At 44.2% G+C, this 25,353-nt stretch overlaps 1 protein-coding gene across 22 annotated transcripts in view; it reads left to right on the forward strand.

Annotated features, from left to right (window-relative positions):
- The window catches only part of plekha5 (pleckstrin homology domain containing, family A member 5), a 107,742-nt gene that overhangs the window by 16,504 nt on the left and 65,885 nt on the right, over window positions 1-25,353 (forward strand). For 2 of the 22 annotated variants that reach the window (XM_077005562.1, XM_077005563.1), the window contains exon 1: window positions 24,791-24,964. The exons of 15 other annotated variants lie outside the window; for them this stretch is intronic. Coding sequence is in view for 4 of the 7 variants with exons in the window: in XM_077005565.1 (XP_076861680.1) it covers window positions 116-299 (184 nt within the window). In the remaining 3 variants the exon portion in view is untranslated. Of the gene's footprint in view, window positions 3,805-19,107; window positions 19,698-24,746; window positions 24,965-25,353 lie in introns of those variants that run through there. 5 more of the 22 variants (XM_077005568.1, XR_013130863.1, XM_077005566.1 and 2 more) reach the window with 5 other exon arrangements.

The following is a 25,353-nucleotide window of genomic DNA, read 5'->3' on the forward strand; positions in this document are numbered from 1 at the left end:
GGTTCTTCTCTTCTGGACACTCATCAATCACAAGGGGTCTTCTCTGAACACTCATCAATCACAAGGGTTCTTCTCTTCTGGACACTCATCAATCACAAGGGTTCTTCTCTTCTAGATGCTCATTGGTCACAAGAGTTCTTTGCTTCTGGACACTCATCAATCACAAGAGTTCTTCTCTAGATACTCATCAATCACAAGAGTTCTCTTCTGGACACTCATCAATCACAAAGGTTCTTCTCTTCTGGACACTCATCAATCAAAAGGGTTCTTCTCTTCTGGACACTCATCAATCACAATAGTTCTTCTCTTCTGGATGTTCATCAATCACAAGGGTTCTTCTCTTCAAGATGCTTATCAATCACAAGGGCTCTTCTCTTGTCATTGCTAGGCTTGTGTTGGACTGTTGTGTTTCTGACTGGCAGACGGAACTTGTAAGGTGTAACATCACTACTGTCGTGCAGACACCCCTTTGGACACAGACACGTTTGGACTCAGGACTAATCGCTTGACCCTTGAGCAAACTGAATACAATGAAAAAATATGTGGAGCAGACATACCTGAAATAAAATACAGTAGATATCTCTTCTCTCACCATAGACAATTACAGACCTCATTATCCTAATATGAAAATACAAACATAATTTGCATATGATTGCATTTGTATTACATTAGAAACATGGATGTTATCTGACACAAATCTGAGGTTATCTGACACAAATCTGGATGTTATCTGGGTAAATATGAAGGTTATCTGGTTAAGTCTGGATGTTGTCTGGGTAAATATGGAGGTTGATTGGCTAAATCTGGACGTTACCTGGGTAAATATGGAGGTTGATTGGCTAAATCTGGAAATGTCAAGAAAGCAAAAACATTAGCAAATCATCATGCCCTTAAAGTTTCTGTCAGTTGCCAGATTGGCTTATTGAATGACATATTACATGTTCATATGTATTTTAAGAGTGCTGTCGCCAGAAACCAGATGAGTATTACAAGATAATAAAATAAAGCAGAGATATGTGTGACTGCCACAAACCTGTCCAGAGATATCAACTTGTAAGTTTTAACTGTTTTATTATAAGGTAATTTAAAAAGAGTTAATATTTAAAATATTTTATATTTAAAAATTATATTTTTGTATTGTAAAAAAAACTAGATTTAAAAAATTTAGCTTTAAAAAATGTTAGGTTTAAAACGGTTACATCTTTTAGAAGATTTTAAACCTCTGCATAGTTTTGTCCGGATAGCCCTAGTGGAATGATGCAAATTGAATGATTGCCCTTACTTTGACTAAAGCTGACATTAATGTTTTAAATAAACCACTAACTTAGTTAATTTTCTATTATGTAATGCACAGCAGTCTAATTGGGTCATTGCAGAGCAAGTGTTTACTATGGGGACCAATTATATATGAGTGTTAATGGCATCGTTTTGCAGAATGTGCAGTACTCAAAACCTTTAGTGCAGAAGCCCAACCGAGAGGCCTTAATCCTGGCTGCCCCACTGAAAGCCCTTCTGTCCTACCCAGGGTTTAAAATAGTGCAGAACTCAGGTCCATGACCCACAGAGTGATGGCACGGCTGGCGGAGACGCAGCATCCTGTGGACTCACTACCTCTGTTTATGGTGTGTGATCAGGCCTCCTATCAACCACATGATCACTCCTCTGTGGCGCAGTTCAGTCTGTCACTATATCATCCACCAGTGTGCATGCATATGTGTGCATCTGTGGGTGTGTGCACGTGTGTGCATCCATGTGTGGGTGTGCACGTGTGTGTGTGCGCATCTGTGCATGCATGTCTGTGTATGTGTGTGCATGTGTGTGTGTGTGTGTGTGTGTGTGTGTGTGTGTGTGCGCATCTGTGCATGCATGTCTGTGCATGTGTTTGCATGCATGTGTGTGTGTGTGTGCATGCATGTGTGGGTGTGCATGTGATTGCATGCATGTGTGTGAACATGTGGTGTGTGTGCATGTGTGGGTGTGCACGTTTGTGCATGCATGTGTGTGTGGCCATACTTAAAGCTTCCCAGATAGAACTGAGTTAGAGGAGGTGCTGTTGGACACTGTCTGAACCTCATATAACAGTCCAGTCAGGCCAGGGTCTGAAGTGCATTACATGTGCTCTACACACACACACACACACACACACACACACACACACACACACACACACACACACACACACACACACACACACACACACACACACACACACGTGCGTGCACACACTCACACACTAACAATAACAAAGTGGGGGTTCCCATGGCTTGTGTCCTTGTTGTCTTTTCTTATCTTTTCCCAAGAGACGCGCAGAGCTATGTGGCCAGGGGACTATAATGCACTCTGCAGTGTGTGTGTGAGTGAGTGTGTGTGTGTGATGATAGTTTTCCTCTGTGTTTTCTGTAGGCTTATAGTTCACCTGTTTGTGCAATCAAAACAGGAAATGTAATGAACACAGGGACAGGCGGGTGAGGCTGACTGCAGCTTTAATTGTTGGAGCGTCCGTCCTGTTTGCTCTGTTCTGCACCCTCAGACTGAGGCACAAGACAGACGTTACCATAGAACCAGAAAGGCAAGGTGAACAGGTTCTTCAGACTGGAAAACTCAACTGCCCTGATCTTAACCTCCAAAAACCCCAAACCTACCAACCCTCAAACCCTAATCCCTAAACCCCCGAACCCACCAATCCTCAAACCCTAATCCCTAAACCCCCGAACCCACCAACCCTCAAAACCTAATCCCTAAACCCCCAAACCCACCAATCCTCAAACCCTAATCCCTAAACCCCCGAACCCACCAACCCTCAAAACCTAATCCCTAAACCCCCAAACCCACCAATCCTCAAACCCTAATCCCTAAACCCCCGAACCCACCAACCCTCAAACCCTAATCCTTAAAACACCCAAGTCCATCTTAACATTCAAACTCCCTAACCACAGCTCCCAGCTCTGTGTGTGTGTCTGTCTGTGTCTGTGTCTGTGTCTGTGTCTGTATCTCTGTGTGTGTGTGTGTGTGTGTGTGTGTGTGTGTGTGTGTGTGTGTGTGTGTGTGTGTGTGTGTGTGTGTGTGGTTAACCCCAGCTCCCAGCTCTGTGTGTGTGTGTGTGTGTGTGTGTGTGTGTGTGTGTGTGTGTGTGTGTGTGTGTGTGTGTGTGTGTGTGTGTGTGTGTGTGTGTGTGTGTGTGTGTTTGTGTGTGTAGATTTCCCCTCCCCCATTACCCATACCTGTAGTCTGGCACTTTGGCCCTCTTCTCTGCATGGCAGTTGTTTATTAACATGTGGCCTTGGTCTCTGTTTTCGTTGTGTCATCGTCTGCTCTTCACATGAGGTGTTTGTCTTGTTCACCTGCCCAAGCTCTTGATCGTTCTCTCTCTGCTTTTGCACCTGTCCTTACTTATTCTGCCCTGAAGGAAGCTGTAAACCTGCCTCAATTAGCCCCTCAGGATTGATGAGTTTGTCCTTATCACACTCTGCTAATCGAACAGGACCGGCAAGAGCTGGCTGGGTTAGAGAGGGCGTGGGCCCCGGCTCCCAAGGCTGAGAAGACATGAACACACAGAAAGACACACTCACCTCCACACTCATAAGTGTATAAGTGTGCACGTGAATGTGTGAGTGTAAAATTGAATGTGCAAGTGTGCCTGTGAATGTGTTCATGTGTGATCTTTTAATGCTCCCTCCCCCACCAAAGAGAAACTACACGTAGTAAATCTGGTTGTGAAAGGGCAAAGTAAACAAATCCTGTTTAGAACTGACTGTGTGCTGACTAATTGAACAGTGAAGTAAACCAAGGCATTTAAAAGCATAGCTTTGAAGCTAACTCAGATCTGTATTTTTTTTATTTTTGAAAAATTATTAAACAACTAGGAAATATCTGGTGTTTGTTTTCTCCTTCTCGTTTGTGCTTTCTCTGTCCACACAAAAGCAGCAGGGTTAAGTTTGCTATAAAGAGAACTTCATCTGCAGAGTTAACACACTTCATCTTGTAGATCTGGAGCGTAGGCAGGAATTGTATGTAGCTTTTTTACCTTTACAGGCTTGGTGTAAATGTCCAGTGTCACTTCAGTTGGTTCCTTTTACAGTGTTTGTGGTTGATTTTAATTACTGAATAAATGTTTAGTTACTCTGAGACTTCAGAATGAGAAACATCAAGGGTCATTGGGAAACAAACATACTTTCCCAAAGGCTTGTGGGAGAACCATGTTTCTGTTGTTTCTAAGCCCAAGGTAAAACATCTTATTACATTCATCAGGATTTGTTTGGTTAGTCCAATTTTGATTCATAAAATATCAAGAACAGCCTCGTAAATCACTCAGCCACTGTGCTACTACTCTGATACTCTGGATAGTCCCCCAACCCTAACATTAACCTTAACACTAACCCAAAACTCTCACACAGTTTTGGAATACTTTTGATAATTTATTACTTGCTGTGAAATGGCTCTGCACCTGTGAAGATGATGACGAAAAACTTCAGTGCAGTATTTATTATGCAGTCTTGCACCCGTGAAGACGATGATGAAGAACTTCAGTGCAGTATTTATTATGCAGTCTTGCACCCGTGAAGACGATGATGAAGAACTTCAGTGCAGTATTTATTATGCAGTCTTGCACCCGTGAAGACGATGATGAAGAACTTCAGTGCAGTATTTATTATGCAGTCTTGCATGCAGCATTTGTTTGTCTGACTCAAATGCCAAGACAGTGCAAAAACAGTCCTGCAAAGTGCAGTACGAGACAAGATGTGTAAGGTATAAAAACATCACACATTCACCACTGAGTGTTATACAGTGCCACAGTGGCTGTGGGTAGAGGTGTTTGTTGTGGTGCCATCTCTCTCTCCCTCTCTCCTTTTCTCTCTCTTCCCTCTATCTCCTTCTCTCCCTCCCTCTCTCTCCCACTCTCTCTTTCTCCTCCTCTCTCCTCTCCTTCTCTCTTCCTCTCTCTCTCCCTCTCTCCCTCTCCTTCATTCTCTCCCCCTCTTCTCTCTCTCTGTATTTTGCTTCGCTGCTGTAGTGCCCTTCTTACAGAAGCACACTTATCTGGGTGACTAGCAGAGTGGCAGAACAGTGATGTCATATCTCACCCTGTATGACAGCAAATTGGCAATTAAATTTATTCTCAATATGGGTGTCATGCAGTTGTTTAACAGTATGAATGTGCTATGAGATTTTTACATTTATGCATCTTCAATAAAGTACTGTAACAGATGTAAAGCAATACCCAACAATTAGAGCATGCCACACTAGTAGTTACATCTGTGGTTTAACTCACATATCCAGCAACAGGACAAATTATAACAAGAACCCTGGTTTATATTGATTACTAGTGTGGTGATGGATGTTGGTGTGGTGTTTGTGTATGTGGGTGGATGTTGGTGTGGTGTTTGTGTATGTGGGTGGATGTTGGTGTGGTGTTTGTGTATGTTGGTGTGGTGTTTGTGTATGTGGGTGGATGTTGGTGTGGTGTTTGTGTATGTGGGTGGATGTTGGTGTGGTGTTTGTGTATGTTGGTGTGGTGTTTGTGTATGTGGGTGGATGTTGGTGTGGTGTTTGTGTATGTGGGTGGATGTTGGTGTGGTGTTTGTGTATGTTGGTGTGGTGTTTGTGTATGTGGGTGGATGTTGGTGTGGTGTTTGTGTATGTGGGTGGATGTTGGTGTGGTGTTTGTGTATGTTGGTGTGGTGTTTGTGTATGTGGGTGGATGTTGGTGTGGTGTTTGTGTATGTGGGTGGATGTTGGTGTGGTGTTTGTGTATGTGGGTGGATGTTGGTGTGGTGTTTGTGTATGTGGGTGGATGTTGTGAACCGGAACATCCTCAGAATTGCTGTCTTCCTCATGGGCTTTGTCATTTGCATGTGAGCATGCTTTGTGCAATAACAACCACCAATAATAACTTTACATGGATATTAAATTGGATGTAACAGTAAATGGGGTAAAAGGGAGATCTTACTGCATGAACAGCATCCAGACGGCACTCACACAGCACACGGCAGCCTACGGTAGCATCTTATATTTAGTCAATTTATACAAGAGGATTTTGCATTACTATTGGTTTAAACATTTTCATCGTCACATGAAATTTCACCTTGACACTAGTGAGCTGGTGTGGACAGACTAACCCTGCTTGTGGAAATACTACCGTGTTGACTTTACTCACCAAGTGTCTTGCACTACTGGTGTTTGATTCATTGGCACAGTTGGACTCCTGCAGTTGGACAAAGGTCACAAAGGTATGAAGCTGTTATTGTGGTCTTCAGGGGGAGAGATGGAGTCTCTGTTAAATTGATGCAGAGACACAGAGTAGATCCTACAGGTGAGTGTGTGTAAGCCTGAGAAGCTCACTCAACAGGACAGGCCTGTTTCCAAATCCCACACTGTGAAAGCTCTGTCGCCGGCTTCGGCAGTAATGTTCCTCTCTTTTAGTGCTGGACTCTGTCCATGTCTTGGGTTTCTTCACAGGGCATGTCAGCTGTGAACAGATTTGTTGTGCTCTATAAAGGGGAGTGTTTGTTGAAATTGAGCTTTGGCTATTATACTAATTCACAGGAGAATGCGTCTGGATACCTAACTGCTGAATTAATAATTACAACCTGCATTTACACACACACACACACACACACACACACACACACACACACACACACACACACACACACACACACACACACACACACACACACAAATAATTCAAACACACAGTCACACAAAAATATACACATACACACACAAGCGGTATTTCTGGGGTTTTCACCTCATGCAGTGTATCATGCAGCAAGCTTGAACCCTAAAACTGAATGATTCTATCTTGCTGTTACCTCCCCAGCCCACAACACACACACACACAGCCACACACACATATGGACACACACACACACGCACACACAGCCGCACACATACAGACACACACATGTATATGCACAAATACATACATATACACACACACTCCAGAGTGGAGGTGTGAATTCCCAAGCCTTGGAGACGGTTCCTGTCCTGCTATGGTTCATGAGTTCTTTCTGTTCTTCCTCTCCTCACTCAGTTTCTCTAGTGCAAATTCAAGCCAGCTTTCCCCAACAGTTCTACAGAATGTTTTAGGATTTTCTTCAGCACATTGAAACCTAGGCTACGTCTTCTCAAGTGGGCTGCAGTCTGTGGTCAACGCTCTGGTCGCGTGGGCATTTCTCTTGTGGTTGTATTTGACACATCATGCCGCTCACCAAAGCTGCATTAAAGCGTTTCTTTTGCTTTAATGAAACTATCTAGGGATCTAGTTTATTAAGTACACAGTTTACTGGATGTGTAGCCAGGATGAGTAGCTGTGCATTCAATGTGCAGTATTCTTAAAGCATTGTGTTTCCTGTGTCTGTAATTAGAGCATCCTGTGTCTGCTCTAGATAGGGCATTTCCTGTGTCTGCTCTAGGTAGAGTGTATCCTGTGTCTGCTCTACATAGAGTGTATCCTGTGTCTGCTCTAGATAGGGCATTTCCTGTGTCTGCTCTAGGTAGAGTGTATCCTGTGTCTGCTCTACATAGAGTGTATCCTGTGTCTGCTCTAGATAGGGCATTTCCTGTGTCTGCTCTAGGTAGAGTATATCCTGTGTCTGCTCTAGGTAGGGCGTGTCCTGTGTCTGCTCTATGTAGGCCATGTCCTGTGTCTGCTCTAGGTAGGGCATGTCCTGTGTCTGCTCTAGGTAGGACGTGTCCTGTGTCTGCTCTATGTAGGCCATGTCCTGTGTCTGCTCTAGGTAGGGCATACCATGTGTCTGCTCTAGGTAGGTCGTGTCCTGTGTCTGGTCTAGGTAGGACGTGTCCTGTGTCTGCTCTATGTAGGCCATGTCCTGTGTCTGCTCTAGGTAGGGACGTACCGTGTGTCTGCTCTAGGTAGGGCATACCATGTGTCTGCTCTAGGTAGGGTGTATCCTGTGTCTGCTCTATGTAGGGCGTGTCCTGTGTCTGGTCTAGGTAGGGCGTGTCCTGTGTCTGCTCTAGGTAGGGCATGTTCTGTGTGTGCTCTAGGTAGGGCATGTCCTGTGTCTGCTCTAGGTAGGGCATGTCCTGTGTCTGCTCTATGTAGGGCGTGTCCTGTTTCTGCTCTAGGTAAGGCGTATCCTGTGTCTGCTCTAGGTAGGGTGTGTCCTGTGTCTGCTCTAGGTAGGGCGTGTCCTGTGTCTGCTCTAGGTAGGGTGTATCCTGTGTCTGCTCTAGGTAATGGCTGCACATGGTGAATTATGAATGGTTGTGATTCATGTGTCACAAAATCAAGCTGATCACTACAATTCTATGATAGTTGCAAATAAATTGCAAAATACCTGGGTAAACAAACTGCAAAACTTGTATTAACTTCTTGTATAGCCGACCAATGTCAGATTAAAATAATGAATAGTACCTGCTGTTGTATTAAAATACAGGAGTTGGACTGGTAGGAGGCTGGGAGCTTTAGTCATCTGTGGAATGCTGTCCTGCCTGTCTTGACCCGTGTGTAGTGGGATTCTGGATTTTCTTCATTTTTATCTTTTGAAGAGACAGAAGCTCAGTGCCCTGGAGGCCCTGTGTAGTTTATCAGTGTTTAGTTTAATAGTGTTGAGTTTATCAGTGTTGGGTTTATCAGTGCTAGGATTATCAGTGTGAGTTGATCAGTGCTGGGTTTATAGGGTGCTGCTGTGTAACCTGTAACCACCAAACCCAGTGACCACTGGACCTGATGACTCCTCCAAAACAGCTTTCATGTCTGTAGTCTGGCTCCAGGCATTGTGGGTGTTAATTAAATGCCATGATATTTAAGGCCATGGTGGTGTTTTACACCCTGTTGATTTGATTTGGCTTTGTATTGTGATTAGAGGTGTGCCAAAAAATTGATTCATATATCAAAAATCGATTCTCATTTACTACGATTCAGAATCGAATTTAAATGTCCCAAAATCGATTGTAAGTCATGGTGAAGTCTCGTGTTACGTAATTACAAAATTACGTGAGACTTTACGCAGCAGGTTCTGGGACACACTCATGCGTGGAAAAGTTTCAAAACAGATGGAGGAAAGAGATATTCAACCTGTCCGGTCTTCATTTAAGGCAAAAATATGGGATCATTTTGGTTTTTACTGAATGCCAGGGAAGACCGAACTGGACACAATGTAGCTCGTGTGCAAGGCGTGTGTAACGCGGTGAGCACGGGAGCGTTAATATAGAGAAGGGTGAGAAATAATATAGAGAAGGGGGGACCCAAGTGCCGGTTTGCAAGATCAAGACGTTTGACACTCGTCACATGTATTAGCGAGAGGGAAACGCGCACAGCGACCTAGAACTAAAAAACAGCGCGGATAAATGCAACGTGAAAATGAAACCAAGGACGCCAGCAGAAGTAACTGGCAAAAAACGCCGCAGTAAAATAAAACCCTTCCCAAAATAAAGGCAAAACAGATAGAAAGAAATACAGGATTGGGAAAACTTGAGATGGGTCAGGAAGCGACGCAGGAGATAGATACTCGAATAAGTAAAGAGAATTTGTCACCTTTCGTCCTCCATAGAGAGGTGGCGAGACCATTAAACGATAAGCAACCACAGAGAAAGCAGAGACTGGCTGCCGGTTACGGTTTAGTCTGGGACTGACTCTGGTGCCCCTAGCAACGGCTGGGGGAACTGCATCCGAGCCAGCCCTGAGAGCTTGCAAAATGAAGCTCAAGAATTTTGGTAACAACAAAAACCATTTTATTTTACCAAAGCACTTTATTTTTGTTAATTAAATGTGAAAGACACTTAATTTTCTGTATTTGTCATTGTGTCTTGCAAAGTAGACTGTAGTAGATGCAGATTTTATAGACTGAAGCATTAGACTGACATTTTTATAAATCAAATCGTTTTTTGAATCGAAAATCGATTTTGAATCGAATCGTGGCCCCCAAAATCGGAATCGAATCGAATCGTGAGATAGTAAATGATTCCCACCCCTAATTGTGATGATTTTAAAGAAATTTCCCATTAGCTGTTGACATGATCTTTACATTTCTGTAAAGCAGATGCTTTGATCCAACATACACAGATAAGTGCCTTGATCAGGAGCCCAGCAGTGGTCATTCGTGATGGTGGTAGTACATACGATAAAGTTATTTAATGGGACTTTTCCCTTTTGTGAGCTGTTGTCATTTCTCTATCATGCTATGTTTCACGTTTTGTCTAAGGGGAACTAACCCAAATGTAGATACAGGCAGGTGAGTGATTTTTTTTTATTCAGGTGAGGATTTAGAGCAGAGGACACAGAAGTGGAGTGACACTTGAGCTCTGTTGCCTCTGTGTCCACAGGTGCCTCTGTGACCACGACTGACCCACACCTACCTGATGTTGCTCAGCTAAACGTGTCTCAGTAGCACGTGTTTAGTGTACGTGTTTAGTGTACGTCTGCCGTTGCAGTCTGCAGTGCACGTGTTGATCCTCCGTAACTGTCATATGCATACAGAGTTCTTCCTCCGACTGCTGGAGATCATCGTGCTGTCACCTTCCTGGTGTGTTATGGTGGTGAACCTGCTCCCATGGACCACGAGAAGAGTGATGCTGCTGATAGCTTGCTCCCTTTCACTGATATGAACCCACTGTGATGTGCTCTGTCCTTCAGAATGGGCTGATGGTAACTCTAATGGGCTGAGTGATGGTAAAGCTGATGGTAACTCTAATGTCTCTGCTAAAGGGCTTGAACACATTCACCAGGCTGGGTGAAATATGTTATGTGTATTCTCTTTGATTCATGAATACAGAAGCTGCATTGAGAACACCTACGTTACCGAATATGGCAGAGCATTCTAAAAAAAACTGGCCTGGTTTTTGTCATTCTCTGTGTTTGCTGCTTATTGTGTAGATTATCTGTGTAGAGGGCCTCAGACCGACCTGCATTTGTGTATATTGTGTATATATTGTGTACACTGCATACGCACTCAACACACACACACATTATCACACTGAACACACACACAAAGTGCTCACACATTTACACATACTGGTCACATACATATTTACATATCACATTAAATGCATGAATATTAAAACATCACATGCACATTTACACATCATTAAGACTTACGTGCTCTTTTAAACACCATCACATACGACTCACATGCATATTTAAACAACATAAAGATTCACAAGCACATTTAAACATTACCACATGAAAATGCTGCACACACATTCACACCATGTCAAAAGCTGTGGGCACGGCTGCAGTATTTAATGTGAGGCAGAGAGAGGACAAGAGGAGAGAGGGGAGGAGAGAGAAAGGGGAGAAATAGCAGAGGGGATGAGAGCGGGAGATGAGAGAAGAGAGAGAGGAGAGAGACGGGAGGAGAAAGAGTAGGGGATGAGAGGGGAGAGAGAAGAGAGAGAGGGAGAGTGGGTGGAGAGACAAGGACAGATGGGGAGAGTATGGAGAGTGAAAGAGAAGGAAGGAGAGAGGGGGATAAACAGAGACGTGGGGGGGGGGGGGGGGGGGGCATTTGCAGAACTGTCTCGTTGCAGTGTGTCCTGCCTTTAAATACCCGGGCGAGTGTAAAAGACCAGCCTCTTCTGGGCCCGTTTTTACTCTTCCTGCCCTGGACTGCAGCCTACACATGGTAATTTTATAGGTTTTGCACTGAGATTGAAGAGCGTAGCACTGGCAGACCCCCCCCTACAATGGACCCGGAGGCTGGGCTGGTGGTGTTGTAGAGGGAGCATCAGTGCTGATGAGGACGCAGAGATTGAAGGTGTTCTTAACACCTCAAATGGGAAGAAAGTGAACGTTTTATTATAGCTAATAATACCAAACGGAAATGGTGCTCTTCTGTGTTAGTTGAGCTAGTGGACATGAGTCTGTGCCTTGTGTTCAATGGTATCTTGAATTCTGGCCTATCCGCACTATTACCTAGGATGAATTCTGTGATCAGATGCAAAGCACTTTGTAAGTCGCTCTGTCTGCTAAATGCCGTAAATGTAAATATGAGGACTGTCATGCACTCATAAGTTCCCTTTATTATAATAATAATAATCTTTATTTGTATAGCACCTTTCATACATACATGCAACTCAAAGTGCTTTTGTCACGGTGAGGCGGCCCCCTACCGGCCGCCTCCGTCCACAGCGGCTGTTGTTGTTGTTGTTGTTTTGTGACGTCATGTGCGTCCCTCAGGTGGGCGGAGCCCGTGATCCGTCTCACCTGAGGGTCGTTTGTTTGCCTATATATGTCTTGTCTTTGTACCAGTTGACCGCTGGTCATTATATCCTTAATTTGGATCTTTTGCACGGGTTTTGGTTTGCACACTTTCTATTAAACCATCCTTTTTCCCTGAGACTTGGCGTGATTGCTTCCTTTTAGTTGCTCACCCCTGCCCGTCACAGCTTTACAGTATAAATAAAAAGAAACATTAAAAGGAGATAGGACAAAAAGAAAATGTTAAAAGAAATTGAAGATAAAAATATTAAAATAACATAAAAAGTAAATAAGATGATAATATAAAAAGGAAACAAACACAATGAAATAATGAAATAAAGTGACAAATTATAAAGTAATAGACAACATAATGTAATAAGGAAAATAAGATTGAGTTTCTTAACTAAAAGCAGATCTAAACAGGAATGTTTTTAGACTGTTCTTGAAACTATGCAGGGATGAAATGCCTCTGAGCTCTTCAGGAAGAGAATTCCAGAGCTTTGGGCCATAGTGACTAAAAGCACCCTCGCCAATCTTTAATCGGCTTTTAGGAATCACTAGTAGATTACTGTTTGAAGACCTGAGAGACCTGACTGGAACATATCTAACCATCATTTCACTGAGGTAAAGAGGGGCAAGACCATGAAGACATTTAAAAACCATGACACACGGTGTCCCCTTTACACACAATGTCCTCTTTGCACATTACGTCCCGATTGCACATGATATCCCCTTCACAAACAATGTCCTCTTTACACATGACGTCCTCTTTAAACGTATATATTTTTTGCACTTTATTTTTCTCCATTTCATGGGTGATTTCTGTGGTGTAGTCTTCATAGTCCTGGACTACCGTCTTTGCAGCAGAACTTCACTGGTATGCTCGATTGAAGCACAATTATTGTTGCATTTAGTAGCCGTTCACAGCATTGGAATTTTAATAAGACAGCATGTGTTTCAATGTCTGCCACTGTTTCAGCTTTGTACTGAAAGCAGCCACATGAATGACGCCATCATAATTACAGTGAGTGGCTACTGAGTTTAAGACCTCATTCTTATGGCTGTGTTTTCTACAGGGTTTAATAGAGAGGGAAGAAGACATGGAGGAAGATGGTTAGAAAGAGACAAAGACAGGGACAATCAGGCAGAGAGAAAGAGAGAATGGGGTTCAAGTAGAGACAGAAGGTAGGTCAGAGAATGAGGGATAGAGAGAGAGAAAAATAGGGCGAGATACAGAGAGACGGAGGGAGACACAGAGGCAAGGTTTATTTGTTTAGAACTGTCCTGTGGCTCTAATCTAATGACTGTACAGGACTGCCCTGCTGCTCTAATGTAATGACTGTACAGGACTGTCCTGCTGCTCTAATGTAATGACTGTACAGGACTATCTTGCTGCCCACACCAAAACTAACATATTGAGAGTGAATCTTGCTTCACAGTGTGGTAGCAACTTGGATCCAGCAGGGGGAGCTAGTTCTTTATTTTTCATGTCCAGTGACTAATCCAGTGAGGCTGGATTCTAATATCTGTGATTCTGTCTGTATCTATCTATCTATCTATCTATCTATCTATCTATCTATCTATCTATCTATCTATAAAGACACCACAGCATCCACTGAATCTCTAAACAACCACATACACATACACACAGAGAATGGGAATTAATGTGGAATTATCGTCATTTTCATTTACAAGCCACCATTACAAAAAAGAATCCAAACCCACCCAAGGTCAGATTAATGTTTGACTGTGGTGTTTTAACTATAGCTAAATCATCTACACTTGGTTGGAGTCTAACATACACATACACACCCATATACCTGTTTATTTATTCAGTACAGGGATTAGGACAATTTTATAAAATTACTCATAATGTCACTCAAGGGTATTTGATTAACTAACATTTAGGGGTGCACGATATGGACTAGAATTACGATGTGCGATAACATTGTTGGATATCCCGATATCGATGTGAACCACGATAAATTAAGATTAAAATACAGAGATGTAGTGTCTCTCTGAACAGCAGCACGTTAATTAGTTTTTTTTTTTTTTTTACTGTGTAATGAATCCAGAATAATTCCAAATATTTTGCAGGTTTATTCAACAATAGATTCAATCTAGGTTTATACTTTCACGAGTGACCGTAGCGCGACTCCGCACACCTCGCGTAACGACGGAAGCGTTTAATCTTGCCGTGTCACATTCTTTGCAGTGTGGTCCGAAACGATATGTAGGCCTAGTAGTATAGAAAAAACACCCCTCAAATACAGGGGAATGAACATTTACCTGACCAATTTTAATGTTGCTTTGTGTATCATTTTTTTTTTATCAATTTGCTGGAATTTAGGCTAAAGTACTTGAAATTGTAACTACTTCGTTTCACAACAAATATCTGTCTGACTGAACAGTTCTCTTGTAATTACATTAACAAATACGAGCCTCTTGTAATTCCAGGACGAAACATGAAAGAACATGAAGACGTTAAGATTGGGCGTTTTGAAAATAAACAACCATTAAATAATGTGATAAAAAAAGCGAATTATTTCGAATCATTTAGAGTATATGTATAAATATTTAACTCAATTAAGTTTAACGAGCTGGAAATTATTGAAATGGACCTTGAAAGTGACGTACAAGTGCTTTAATTCCACTTTGTATAGGTGTATGAACCCGGCAAACATGACTGTTCTCATTGCGCTGAGACGCGGCGCGCGCGAACTTACAAAATTCGAGAGGTGCACGACCTCGCGAATCGACAGCGCGCGAGACCATCGCGCACGGGCGAAGCCACCGTGATTACGTTATTTTCACCTTGCGGACCCTCGCGCTGCGTCAAGTGTAAACCAGGCTTAAACCAAATCGCGTGTCTGATGAGCGTGTTCACCTCACTCTGCCTCTTGCCTACTTACGTCACGTGATCATAGTCTGCAGCGCGAATAGCTCCCTCTATTGCTGGACGAGGATAATGCAATTTGAGTTTGCTGTTATTCAAGGAGTTATCGTGGCTCTTTCGATGTGTTTATCGTGAAACTTCACATCGCGATAACGATAAAAATACGATTCATCGTGCAGCCCTACTAACATTCTCAGTTGATGTTGATTTAAAATTTTTTTTTTACTTGGAAGAATGACGTAACTGACCGTGACGTAACTGACCATGACATGACTGTGTCATAACTAACGGTGTCATATCTGACGGTCTCATAACTGACCGTGTCATAATTGACCGTGTCATAACTGACTGTTTCATAACTTACGGTGTCCTAACTGACCGTGACATAACTGACTGTTTCATAACTGACCACTGACTACTATATTTGTTTTTTACATGCACGTATTTCAAATGCATCAGTGGCTTTTCTTGTTCCTTTTTTAACATGAGTGACTGAGCTTAGCTGAGTTGTTTCTGCCCATGCTACATGCTAAATGCTACATGCTACGGGTACCAGACCTCTGTTTGCATTATTCTCACACACAACTGCAGTGTTGAAGGAGCAGCCCTAGGCCTTGTGTCCTAGCAACAGACCAGAGATGCTATTTGAAAGAACACTGGAATATGCTTTTGTATTCTGTATCTTGTTGCCAGATTATCCAGATTATTACGTAGTGGGGAATTGGAGAAGACTGAACTATTGAGATCAGTTTGAGATGTGCCCCTGTACATCATACTATACAATGTATAATTCCTCAGTTCAATATACAATTAAAATATACAGCTAGGCTTTTTATTAACCATGTATACCAGCTAGGTTACATTTATGCACATACCAGTGATTTTATCTATTAACATCAGGATTGCCCACTACATTACTCCAGACATTTTGTAAAATAAGCATTAACTCTGGAACACGTTATGATTGAGAACCATTGAAGACAGAGTATAAAGGCTATTTTACAATAATTACAAACAACTTTATATAATTCAAATTTGTGTATAATTTAATACAAAGGTACAGCTCAAAGTGCATTACAGTACAAAGTTAAAATAAATTAAACAGATCTTGCAAAATAAAAGCAATAACAGACGTAGGGCATTATAAAGGATAATTTAGTTAAACAATAATAGACAAACACCTCACTCTCACCAGTCTAGCAACCCCCTTAGAGCTCTGTACACCTGCAGAACTTTGAAATCACTTCTGAATGACACAAGGAGCCAGTGTACTGTAGAACAGGGCAGGTGTGCTGTAGAACAGGTGTGCTGTAGAACAGGGCAGGTGTGCTGTAGAACTGGTGTACTGTAGAACAGGTGTACTGTAGAACAGGGCAGGTGTGCTGTAGAACAGGTGTACTGTAGAACAGGGCAGGTGTGCTGTAGAACTGGTGTACTGTAGAACAGGTGTACTGTAGAACAGGGCAGGTGTGCTGTAGAACTGGTGTACTGTAGAACAGGGCAGGTGTGCTGTAGAACTGGTGTGCTGTACAACATGTGTGTTGTAGAACAGTTGTGCTGTAGAACAGGGCAGGTGTGCTATAGAACAGAGCAGGTGTGCTGCACAACAGGTGTGCTGTAAAACAGGGCAGGTGTGCTGTAGAACAGGTGTGCTGTAAAACAGGGCAGGTGTGCTCTCTAATTAGTCTGAATTAGCTGGAGTTTCGGTAAACTGCACTACAGTAGTCCACCCTACATGAAGCGTCTACACATCTCACCGATGTTATATCCAGCATTACTGTGGCAATGTTTCTTACATTGAAGAAGGCTGATTTGGTCACCCTTCTGATGTGCTGATTGGTCACCCTTTTGATGTGCTGATTGGTCACCCTTCTAATGTGATTTAAGTCAGAACCCGAGATGACCCTCGAGACCGTTCCTTATCCTGTGATCATCTCCTTTTCTGTCACAGACAGCATCTCTTTTGGCACTGTGTATAAATGCATATTTATGAGACTCTTCTGCTCTTACTGAACTGCCCTTATTGGACTCTTCTGTTTGTCTTTTGCATGTCCTGCTACATGACGTCTTCATATGAACAGGTAAGCGTTTTTCCCTGGTTTCTTATTCCACATTAGGCTACTGTTATTTTACAATCCTCACTCTCACTAACATTTGTTTAAAAACCCTTGTTGGTGAGAGAAGAAGCCAGTTATTGAACTTTTGACACCTGTAGTGAACGAGTGAACAGGTAAAGGAGACACCTGTAGGGAACGAGTGACTGAAAAGGTGAAGTAGGTACCAAAATAAAATCCAGCATGTTTTATCTTTAGCCTGCTAGGAGATGTTGGGCTAACAAACCCATTGAAAGTGTTCAGCTTGAAGGTTCTACATTTCTTGGGGCTTAGATATACAACCAGCAGAGCCTTGCAGATTCATTTAGTTTCTGCTTGGTTGTGTTGTAGTGATGGTGTTTAACTCAAACATTTGACATTGACCCAGTGGAGGGAGCAGGCAATGTCTGCGCAGGTCTAGGCAGGGTCTGAGTGGGTCTAGGCTGTGTCTGGGTGGGTCTAAGCAGTGTCTGGGCAGGGACTGGGCAGGTCTAGGTTGTGTCTGGGTGGGTCTAAGCCAGGGGTGCCCATTAAGTCGTTCGCGATCTACCGGTCGATCGCGAAGGAAGTGTGGGTAGATCGCATGACATTAAAAAGTAGTGGATGAATGACTAGGCTTTTGTTCCATCTGCACTGACGGTTGTATTTTGATTGACATACATGGTAGCCAATCTGACGTCTAGGGTTTGACACACGCCGACACACTAGATCCTTTTGACTTGGTCAGTAGAGGAGTAGAGGAGACTAGCTCCGTTAAAGTAGGTGCCAGCTCTTTATGGCGATTGTGACTCTGTGACCCTGACTCCCACAACGTTACACAGATATTGGTATATTATTTATTTCAGTAATTCTATTCAAAAGGTGAAACTTGTATATTATACTCATTCATTGCACGTAGACTGATATATTTCAGAAAATTTTAATATTGTGAAAAGGTTCAATATTGAAGACAATATTAAATAGCTAATGAACTAAAACTGGTCTCTCAGTCTAGTTCTATATGCTACACAGTCATGGGGAAGAAAAACAAGTAGTTATATATTAAGTGCATCCTAAACAACAACCTACAACTCTTACATGGGTATTTGTGCCTTGCACTAATTTGTGGTAGTCAGTTGTTGCCTTATTATTTCAATGGCTTTTAAATGGTCCATTAGAAGACCACCTAAGAAGTTGTATTACACAAAGTGTAACAACAACCTACATCTTGGACATGGGTATTTACAGGTGCTATTCATAAAATTAGAATATTTTGAAAAGCTATTGAAATAATTAGATAAAAACTCACCAACACTATTAGGTAAGAGGTAGAAATATCCATATCTGAGTTGTAGGTTGCTGGTCATCATGGGCTTAATGTAATACAACTTGTCTGGTGCTGTTCTGATGGACCCTTTAAAAGCTATTGAAATTATAAGATTTCTTATAAAAACTTACCACCACAAATAGATAAGAGGTAGAAATACTCATATCTGAGTTGTAGGTTGAGTGCGCAGTGCTCTGGGGCCTTTACAACCGCCACTTGCGTCCGTGTTAACTGCGTTAATGTAAATTATAGACGGTGCCTTAGACGTTGTAGCAGTCACAATAGTACATTTTAAACGTTGTCTACAACTTAAAATATATATATTCCTGGCGTAAACAAAGTTGTAGGTATTTCTTTTGTTTGCCAGAAATGAGAATTTGCACATTTTGGCACTTATTATTGAAGAAAGAATTCCGAATATGCGAACGTGAAACCAACTTTACCGCAGTCAAATGAAGACCACGAAGAATAAACAGTAACTTCCGGGGCACACAAATGGGTCGAGTTTATTTAACAAATTAACAAATTAAGCTCCGTTCGTCTCAGCTTAGAAGTCTGACTCTAGTCCACAACTCCGGAGTTCCAGGTCTGGGCTTGACCTGTGCTGACCTCTGCAGGGAACTCATGTGCCTCTTCTGTGTATTTGTAGCTCCACTCCACATTGTGCCTTCATGTCTACTCCAGCATTCAGGAAGGAGGTATTGATCCTTGCCTTACTCCCTGGACAGCACATAAAAGATGAGAATATCTTGGTGTGTTCTCGTATTGAATCCTAAGTATGTAGGAGGGCTACTGGATTCTTCCCTCTGTTCCTCAGTTCCTCTGTTTTGTTTTTTGGGTTGTGTTCACCCTGGCAGCACCATCAGTCTCTGACCCAGTTAGTTCTACAGGGCTCTGCCATGGCCTCCAGCAGTCAGTAAAGGCCAGTACACACACGCACACGCGCACACACACACACACACACACACACACACACACACACATACACACACACAGAGCTGATCGGTATGTCTGCTCAAGCAGAGAGAAAAGACAGACAGATAAACAGATACACACACACATAGCTAGAAGAATGCTTCACTGTTGGTGCTTCTGATCCTAATCATGTTTATAATCACTCATGGAACTAGGAGTGGGGCTAGTTACTGTGTGTGAGTATGTGTGTGTGTGTGTGTGTGTGTGTGTGTGTGTGTGTGTGTGTGTGTGTGTGTGTGTGTGTGTGTGTGTGTGTGTGTGTGTGTGTGTGTGTGTGTGTGTGTGAGTATGTGTGTGTGTGTGTGTGTGTGTTGTGTGTGTGTGTGTGTGTGTGTGTGTGTGTGTGTGTGTGTGTGTGTGTGTGTGTGTGTGTGTGTGTGGCTTTTACCCAGTACCTTTGCAGTCTACACTCATCTGTCCTAACGCTAACACAATCATCCATCAATAGGGAATTTTTTATATTCCTGGGCTCTGTGCACACAGGATTGCTCCACATAACTTCTCTCATAACAGCAGTGATATTACTGCGCATGATTAAAAGGCAAACAGCCAAATCTTGATGTCTGATTAAATGAGAGTGAGTCTGCTTTATTCACCTCTAGAACAAAGGAGGTCCGTTAGATCAGCAGCAGCGCCATTATGAAGGCTTTGATCAGCGAGACGCCTTCACTCTTTGATCTGGAACCTGCTGTAGCACTGCATTTCATTCCCTTCTCTGGCCAGACAGTGGCAGGCTGACCGACCAAGAAATGCCATAAGAATATTTTGTATCAGGGTTTTAAACTTCCTTAGGACTATGATTGAGATTAAGATGCATTTATGCTGGAGCCCATACAATCAGTGTTCACGGTCTGTCAGATATGCAAATGAGGCTCTGCACTGATTGGTCTTTTGCTTACCAGAGTTTTATGAATGTGTAAATTTAAAGTGGATTCACACCATGAGAACTCATTATGTTTAAATTTCCAAGGCTTGAGTGTATTACATTATTTATATCATTCTTATAAGGTATTTCCTGCCCACAGCTGATGTATAAAGGATGAATGCTGTGCCATAATGTATGTGCCTCAATGGATACAACGCATGTGGGAGGGTGTGTGACTTGTGCAGGGTCACCACTGGAATGAGGAGGGAAAATGGGAGGAGAGAAGGAGAGGATGGAGGAGAGGAGAGAATGAGAAGATGGAGGAGAGGAGAGAGAAGAGCTATGTCATGTGTTTTGTATCAGATTAACTGTTTCATGCCTCTTGGCTGTGACAACAAACTCTACTTACACACACACACACACACACACACACACACACACACACACACACACACAGCTTTTAGAAGCATGAATGATTGACTGTGCCCTGAAGCCCTACTTAAATTCTAATCATGTCAGAGGAGGTCACCTTATGTAAGATCTGAATCAGACTGCTCAGAGGAAGTCTCCATCCCAGCACATGATGAATCCTGCACGTCAGATAATTATGGGATGCTTCACGCTGCTGATGTCCTCAAACCCTCATTTACATTACTGGGACAAACTTAAGAAAGTCAGTGCAGGGAGGAGGGAGGAGCATTCTCACCTGATCATTACATGCAGTAGTTTTTCAACAGTGCACATTTAAATGCGTCATAGCCTTCATGTAAGCTGTATGTTGCCCATGCCTGCTGCCCCTGCCCTGGGGTTATGCTCATTTTGTCCAGAACACTGTGGTGCTGGTCATCGGGTCTGAGTACAGTACGGTTTAGCAAATTCACATTTTAATTGTTTTTTATATAGTAACATAAAACCAACAGACCTGTGCTGTCAAAATAAAAGAGTCCACTTATAAAAATATTACTTAAAACAGCTAGACTTTATATAACTAGTCATATTCCCTCTAGACCTGTTACACCTGTCATATTCTCTGCAGACGTTAGATCTGACTGTGCCTCCCTGTGTGTGAGCGGACTGTGTCTCCCTGTGTGTGAGCTGACTGTGCCTCCCTGTGTGGGAGCGGACTGTGCCTCCCTGTGTGGGAGTGGACTGTGTCTCCCTGTGTGTGAGCTGATTGTGCCTCCCTGTGTGGGAGCGGACTATGCCTCCCTGTGTGAGAGTGGACTGTGCCTCCCTGTGTGTGAGTGGACTGTGCCTCCCTGTGTGTGAGTGGACTGTGCCTCCCTGTGTGGGAGTGGACTGTGCCTCCCTGTGTGTGAGCGGACCGTGCCTCCCTGTGTGTGCGGACCGTGCCTCCCTGTGTGGGAGTGGACTGTGCCTCCCTGTGTGTGAGCGGACTGTGCCTCCCTGTGTGGGAGTGGACTATGCCTCCCTGTGTGGGAGTGGACTATGCCTCCCTGTGTGGGAGTGGACTATGCGTCCCTGTGTGGGAGTGGACTGTGCCTCCCTGTGTGTGAGCGGACTGTGCCTCCCTGTGTGTGAGCGGACTGTGCCTCCCTGTGTGGGAGCGGACTGTGCCTCCCTGTGTGGGAGTGGACTGTGCCTCCCTGTGTGTGAGCTGATTGTGCCTCCCTGTGTGGGAGCGGACTGTGCCTCCCTGTGTGGGAGTGGACTGTGCCTCCCTGTGTGGGAGTGGACTATGCCTCCCTGTGTGGGAGTGGACTATGCCTCCCTGTGTGGGAGTGGACTATGCGTCCCTGTGTGGGAGTGGACTGTGCCTCCCTGTGTGTGAGCGGACTGTGCCTCCCTGTGTGTGAGCGGACTGTGCCTCCCTGTGTGGGAGCGGACTGTGCCTCCCTGTGTGGGAGCGGACTGTGCCTCCCTGTGTGGGAGTGGACTGTGCCTCCCTGTGTGTGAGCTGATTGTGCCTCCCTGTGTGGGAGCGGACTGTGCCTCCCTGTGTGGGAGTGGACTGTGCCTCCCTGTGTGGGAGTGGACTGTGCCTCCCTGTGTGGGAGTGGACTGTGCCTCCCTGTGTGGGAGTGGACTGTGCCTCCCTGTGTGGGAGTGGACTGTGCCTTCCTGTGTGTGAGCGGACTGTGCCTCCCTGTGTGTGAGCGGACTGTGCCTCCCTGTGTGTGAGCGGACTGTGCCTCCCTGTGTGTGAGCGGACTGTGCCTCCCTGTGTGTGAGCGGACTGTGCCTCCCTGTGTGGGAGTGGACTGTGCCTCCCTGTGTGTGAGCGGACTGTGCCTCCCTGTGTGTGAGCGGACTGTGCCTCCCTGTGTGTGAGCGGACTGTGCCTCCCTGTGTGGGAGTGGACTGTGCCTTCCTGTGTGTGAGCGGACTGTGCCTCCCTGTGTGTGAGCGGACTGTGCCTCCCTGTGTGTGAGCGGACTGTGCCTCCCTGTGTGGGAGTGGACTGTGCCTCCCTGTGTGTGAGCGGACTGTGCCTCCCTGTGTGTGAGCGGACTGTGCCTCCCTGTGTGGGAGTGGACTGTGCCTCCCTGTGTGTGAGCGGACTGTGCCTCCCTGTGTGTGAGCGGACTGTGCCTCCCTGTGTGTGAGCGGACTGTGCCTCCCTGTGTGGGAGTGGACTGTGCCTCCCTGTGTGGGAGTGGACTGTGCCTCCCTGTGTGGGAGTGGACTGTGCCTCCCTGTGTGTGAGCGGACTGTGCCTCCCTGTGTGTGAGCGGACTGTGCCTCCCTGTGTGGGAGCGGACTGTGCCTCCCTGTGTGGGAGTGGACTGTGCCTCCCTGTGTGGGAGTGGACTGTGCCTCCCTGTGTGGGACTGGACTGTGCCTCCCTGTGTGGGACTGGACTGTGCCTCCCTGTGTGGGAGTGGACTGTGCCTCCCTGTGTGGGAGTGGACTGTGGACTGAATGGGTCCCTCCATTGTTCTGCTCAGCAAGAGAACCTGAATTGAACTGTCTGGAAATGAGCCATGTGGAAAACACACATTTACTTTAAAGTTTTTTTTAATGTAAATATATTTAATTACACTTGTGATTGCCATTCAGTTGTGTTGACATCTTATGTTCTATTAACCTGTGTCTAATTTAAAACAAAGATGATGTTCTATAGTACAGTTAGCTCCTCTTTAACCGAGCTCTTTATTGTCTGCCTGACCTCTTCCTCTTCCTCCTTTCTTAAAAAGAAATACATGAAATTCTCTGTCCTTCACTGGTCACCCTGGTAACATACACCCAACAATCCATTTGCATTCCCGAACATGGCAGGTGTGTAGAAGGTGTGACGGAGCCCAGTCTGGCTCCGAGCGCACACACATAACAGAACTGTGTGTCCTGCGTTGAAGGGGTAGCTCAGCTCCTGCTGTTATGTTGGTGCATGGTTCATTTAGCAGTGGCTTGACTGGGCGAGTCAGGCGCCGGTCCACTTCACCATCCACAGACAATCAATGCTCAAACACTCACAACCACAGGCACTGCCAGGTGTCTCTACCTGTCTCGTTCCCTCTCACCCTCTCTCTCTCTCTCTCTCTCCCCCTCCCTCCCTCTCTCCTGCTGGTGTGTACAGTAGTTGCTCATGCGTGATCATGTTTTCAGATATTATAAGTATGCCTCTTTTTCAGTCATTTGAACTGCAGCAGATGTGATATAAAAGCTTCTGAGATTTCTGCAAGAACTAAAACGCCTCCAAGTAATAACAGCCAGTCAACAAATGCAAGTCAGTTTGATCTGTGTAACGCTTCTCAAATAGCCTATATTCTACAGCTGTACCCCTACCCCACCAGAAACAGTAGGGCTGTCTACAGATATCACAGTGAGGTGGTGTAAATCATCGTTACCCTCTACCTACTCATACAAGGCTAACCTTCACTTCTACTAACATCCACAGTTAGGTGGTCAAAATGGCTGATGCAAGTGTAGCTACATTTAATTCAGTGTAGTGTTTTTTAACAATTAGTTTGAAACTCCTAGCACACATTGTTTTGGTTTTGTTTGATCATAGAGATATCTGGATTAACGAATGTAAATCCTTGTGTGATTACTGGAAAACACACACAATTTTACACGTTTTACTGTGCACATTTACATTTTTGTATGACATGAATCAGGTTTGTCTTAATGGCTGGTGATAAAAGCTCCTTGTAAACGAGCGTTCATAAAGACGACCCCCAAAGAGGACACTTGCGGTGTCTTCAGCTCGTAGAGACGCTGTCATCTGTCCATCTGTCAACAGCAACATTTGGTGTCCTACATCTAACATCGAATACACGAAGAACATTGATTACACTGAGTGTGTGCGCGCGTGTGTAATTATTAATGACATTATTATTATTCTCAGTAGTAGTATGATTAGTATTATTATAATTTGGTGTTATTTGTATTATTGCATATATAATGAGTGTGTGAGAGGTTGAATGTGTTGCTACGTTTGTTGCCGAGGTGCGCTGGGAGCATCATGGCGCTATTGCTTATTTCAGATCAGGCGCTGCTGGTGTGTGAGGACAGATAGTGAGATGGGACTGTGATGTAAGCGCCGAAGACTGGGGGACGCAGGCGAGGGAATCAGTCCCGCTCCGGAGGACAGGAGCTGCGAGAGCCCACACGGCACACTCTCTGTTTTTGCTACGTGTTACCTGCAAGGTTCCAGTAATCCTGATGGATAACCCATCGCAGCAACACGCCGAGATGTCTTAGTGTGAGCCGATCCGCTGTTACTAGCGCCGGTTTCCCGTCCGCTCATGTACCGCACGCCGTCTGCAGTCGTCGACGTTATTTTAAGGGTGATGTCTTTATTTTCGGTTTCCGGTGTTTGCGATGGAGCAGGGTACATTGTACAGGTTTGCTAATCGATGCGGCGGTGGTACTTAGTTTGGTTCAGTTTGCGAATAATGATTTCATTTCGGATGTGAATGCTTAATATAAAAGTACTGTTATATAGCCTACTGTTCGCTGTTTGCGTGAAATGGCGCATTGAGATAATGAGTGCTCTCTGTGGTTTATTTATCTCTCTCTCTCTCTCTCTCTCTCTCTCTCTCTCTCTCCCCCTCTCTCTTTCCCTCTCCATGTTCACCTGTGTCAGTGTAC

This window comes from Brachyhypopomus gauderio, chromosome 5 (assembly GCF_052324685.1).
Source record: "Brachyhypopomus gauderio isolate BG-103 chromosome 5, BGAUD_0.2, whole genome shotgun sequence".
Classification (NCBI taxonomy): Eukaryota; Metazoa; Chordata; class Actinopteri; order Gymnotiformes; family Hypopomidae; genus Brachyhypopomus; species Brachyhypopomus gauderio.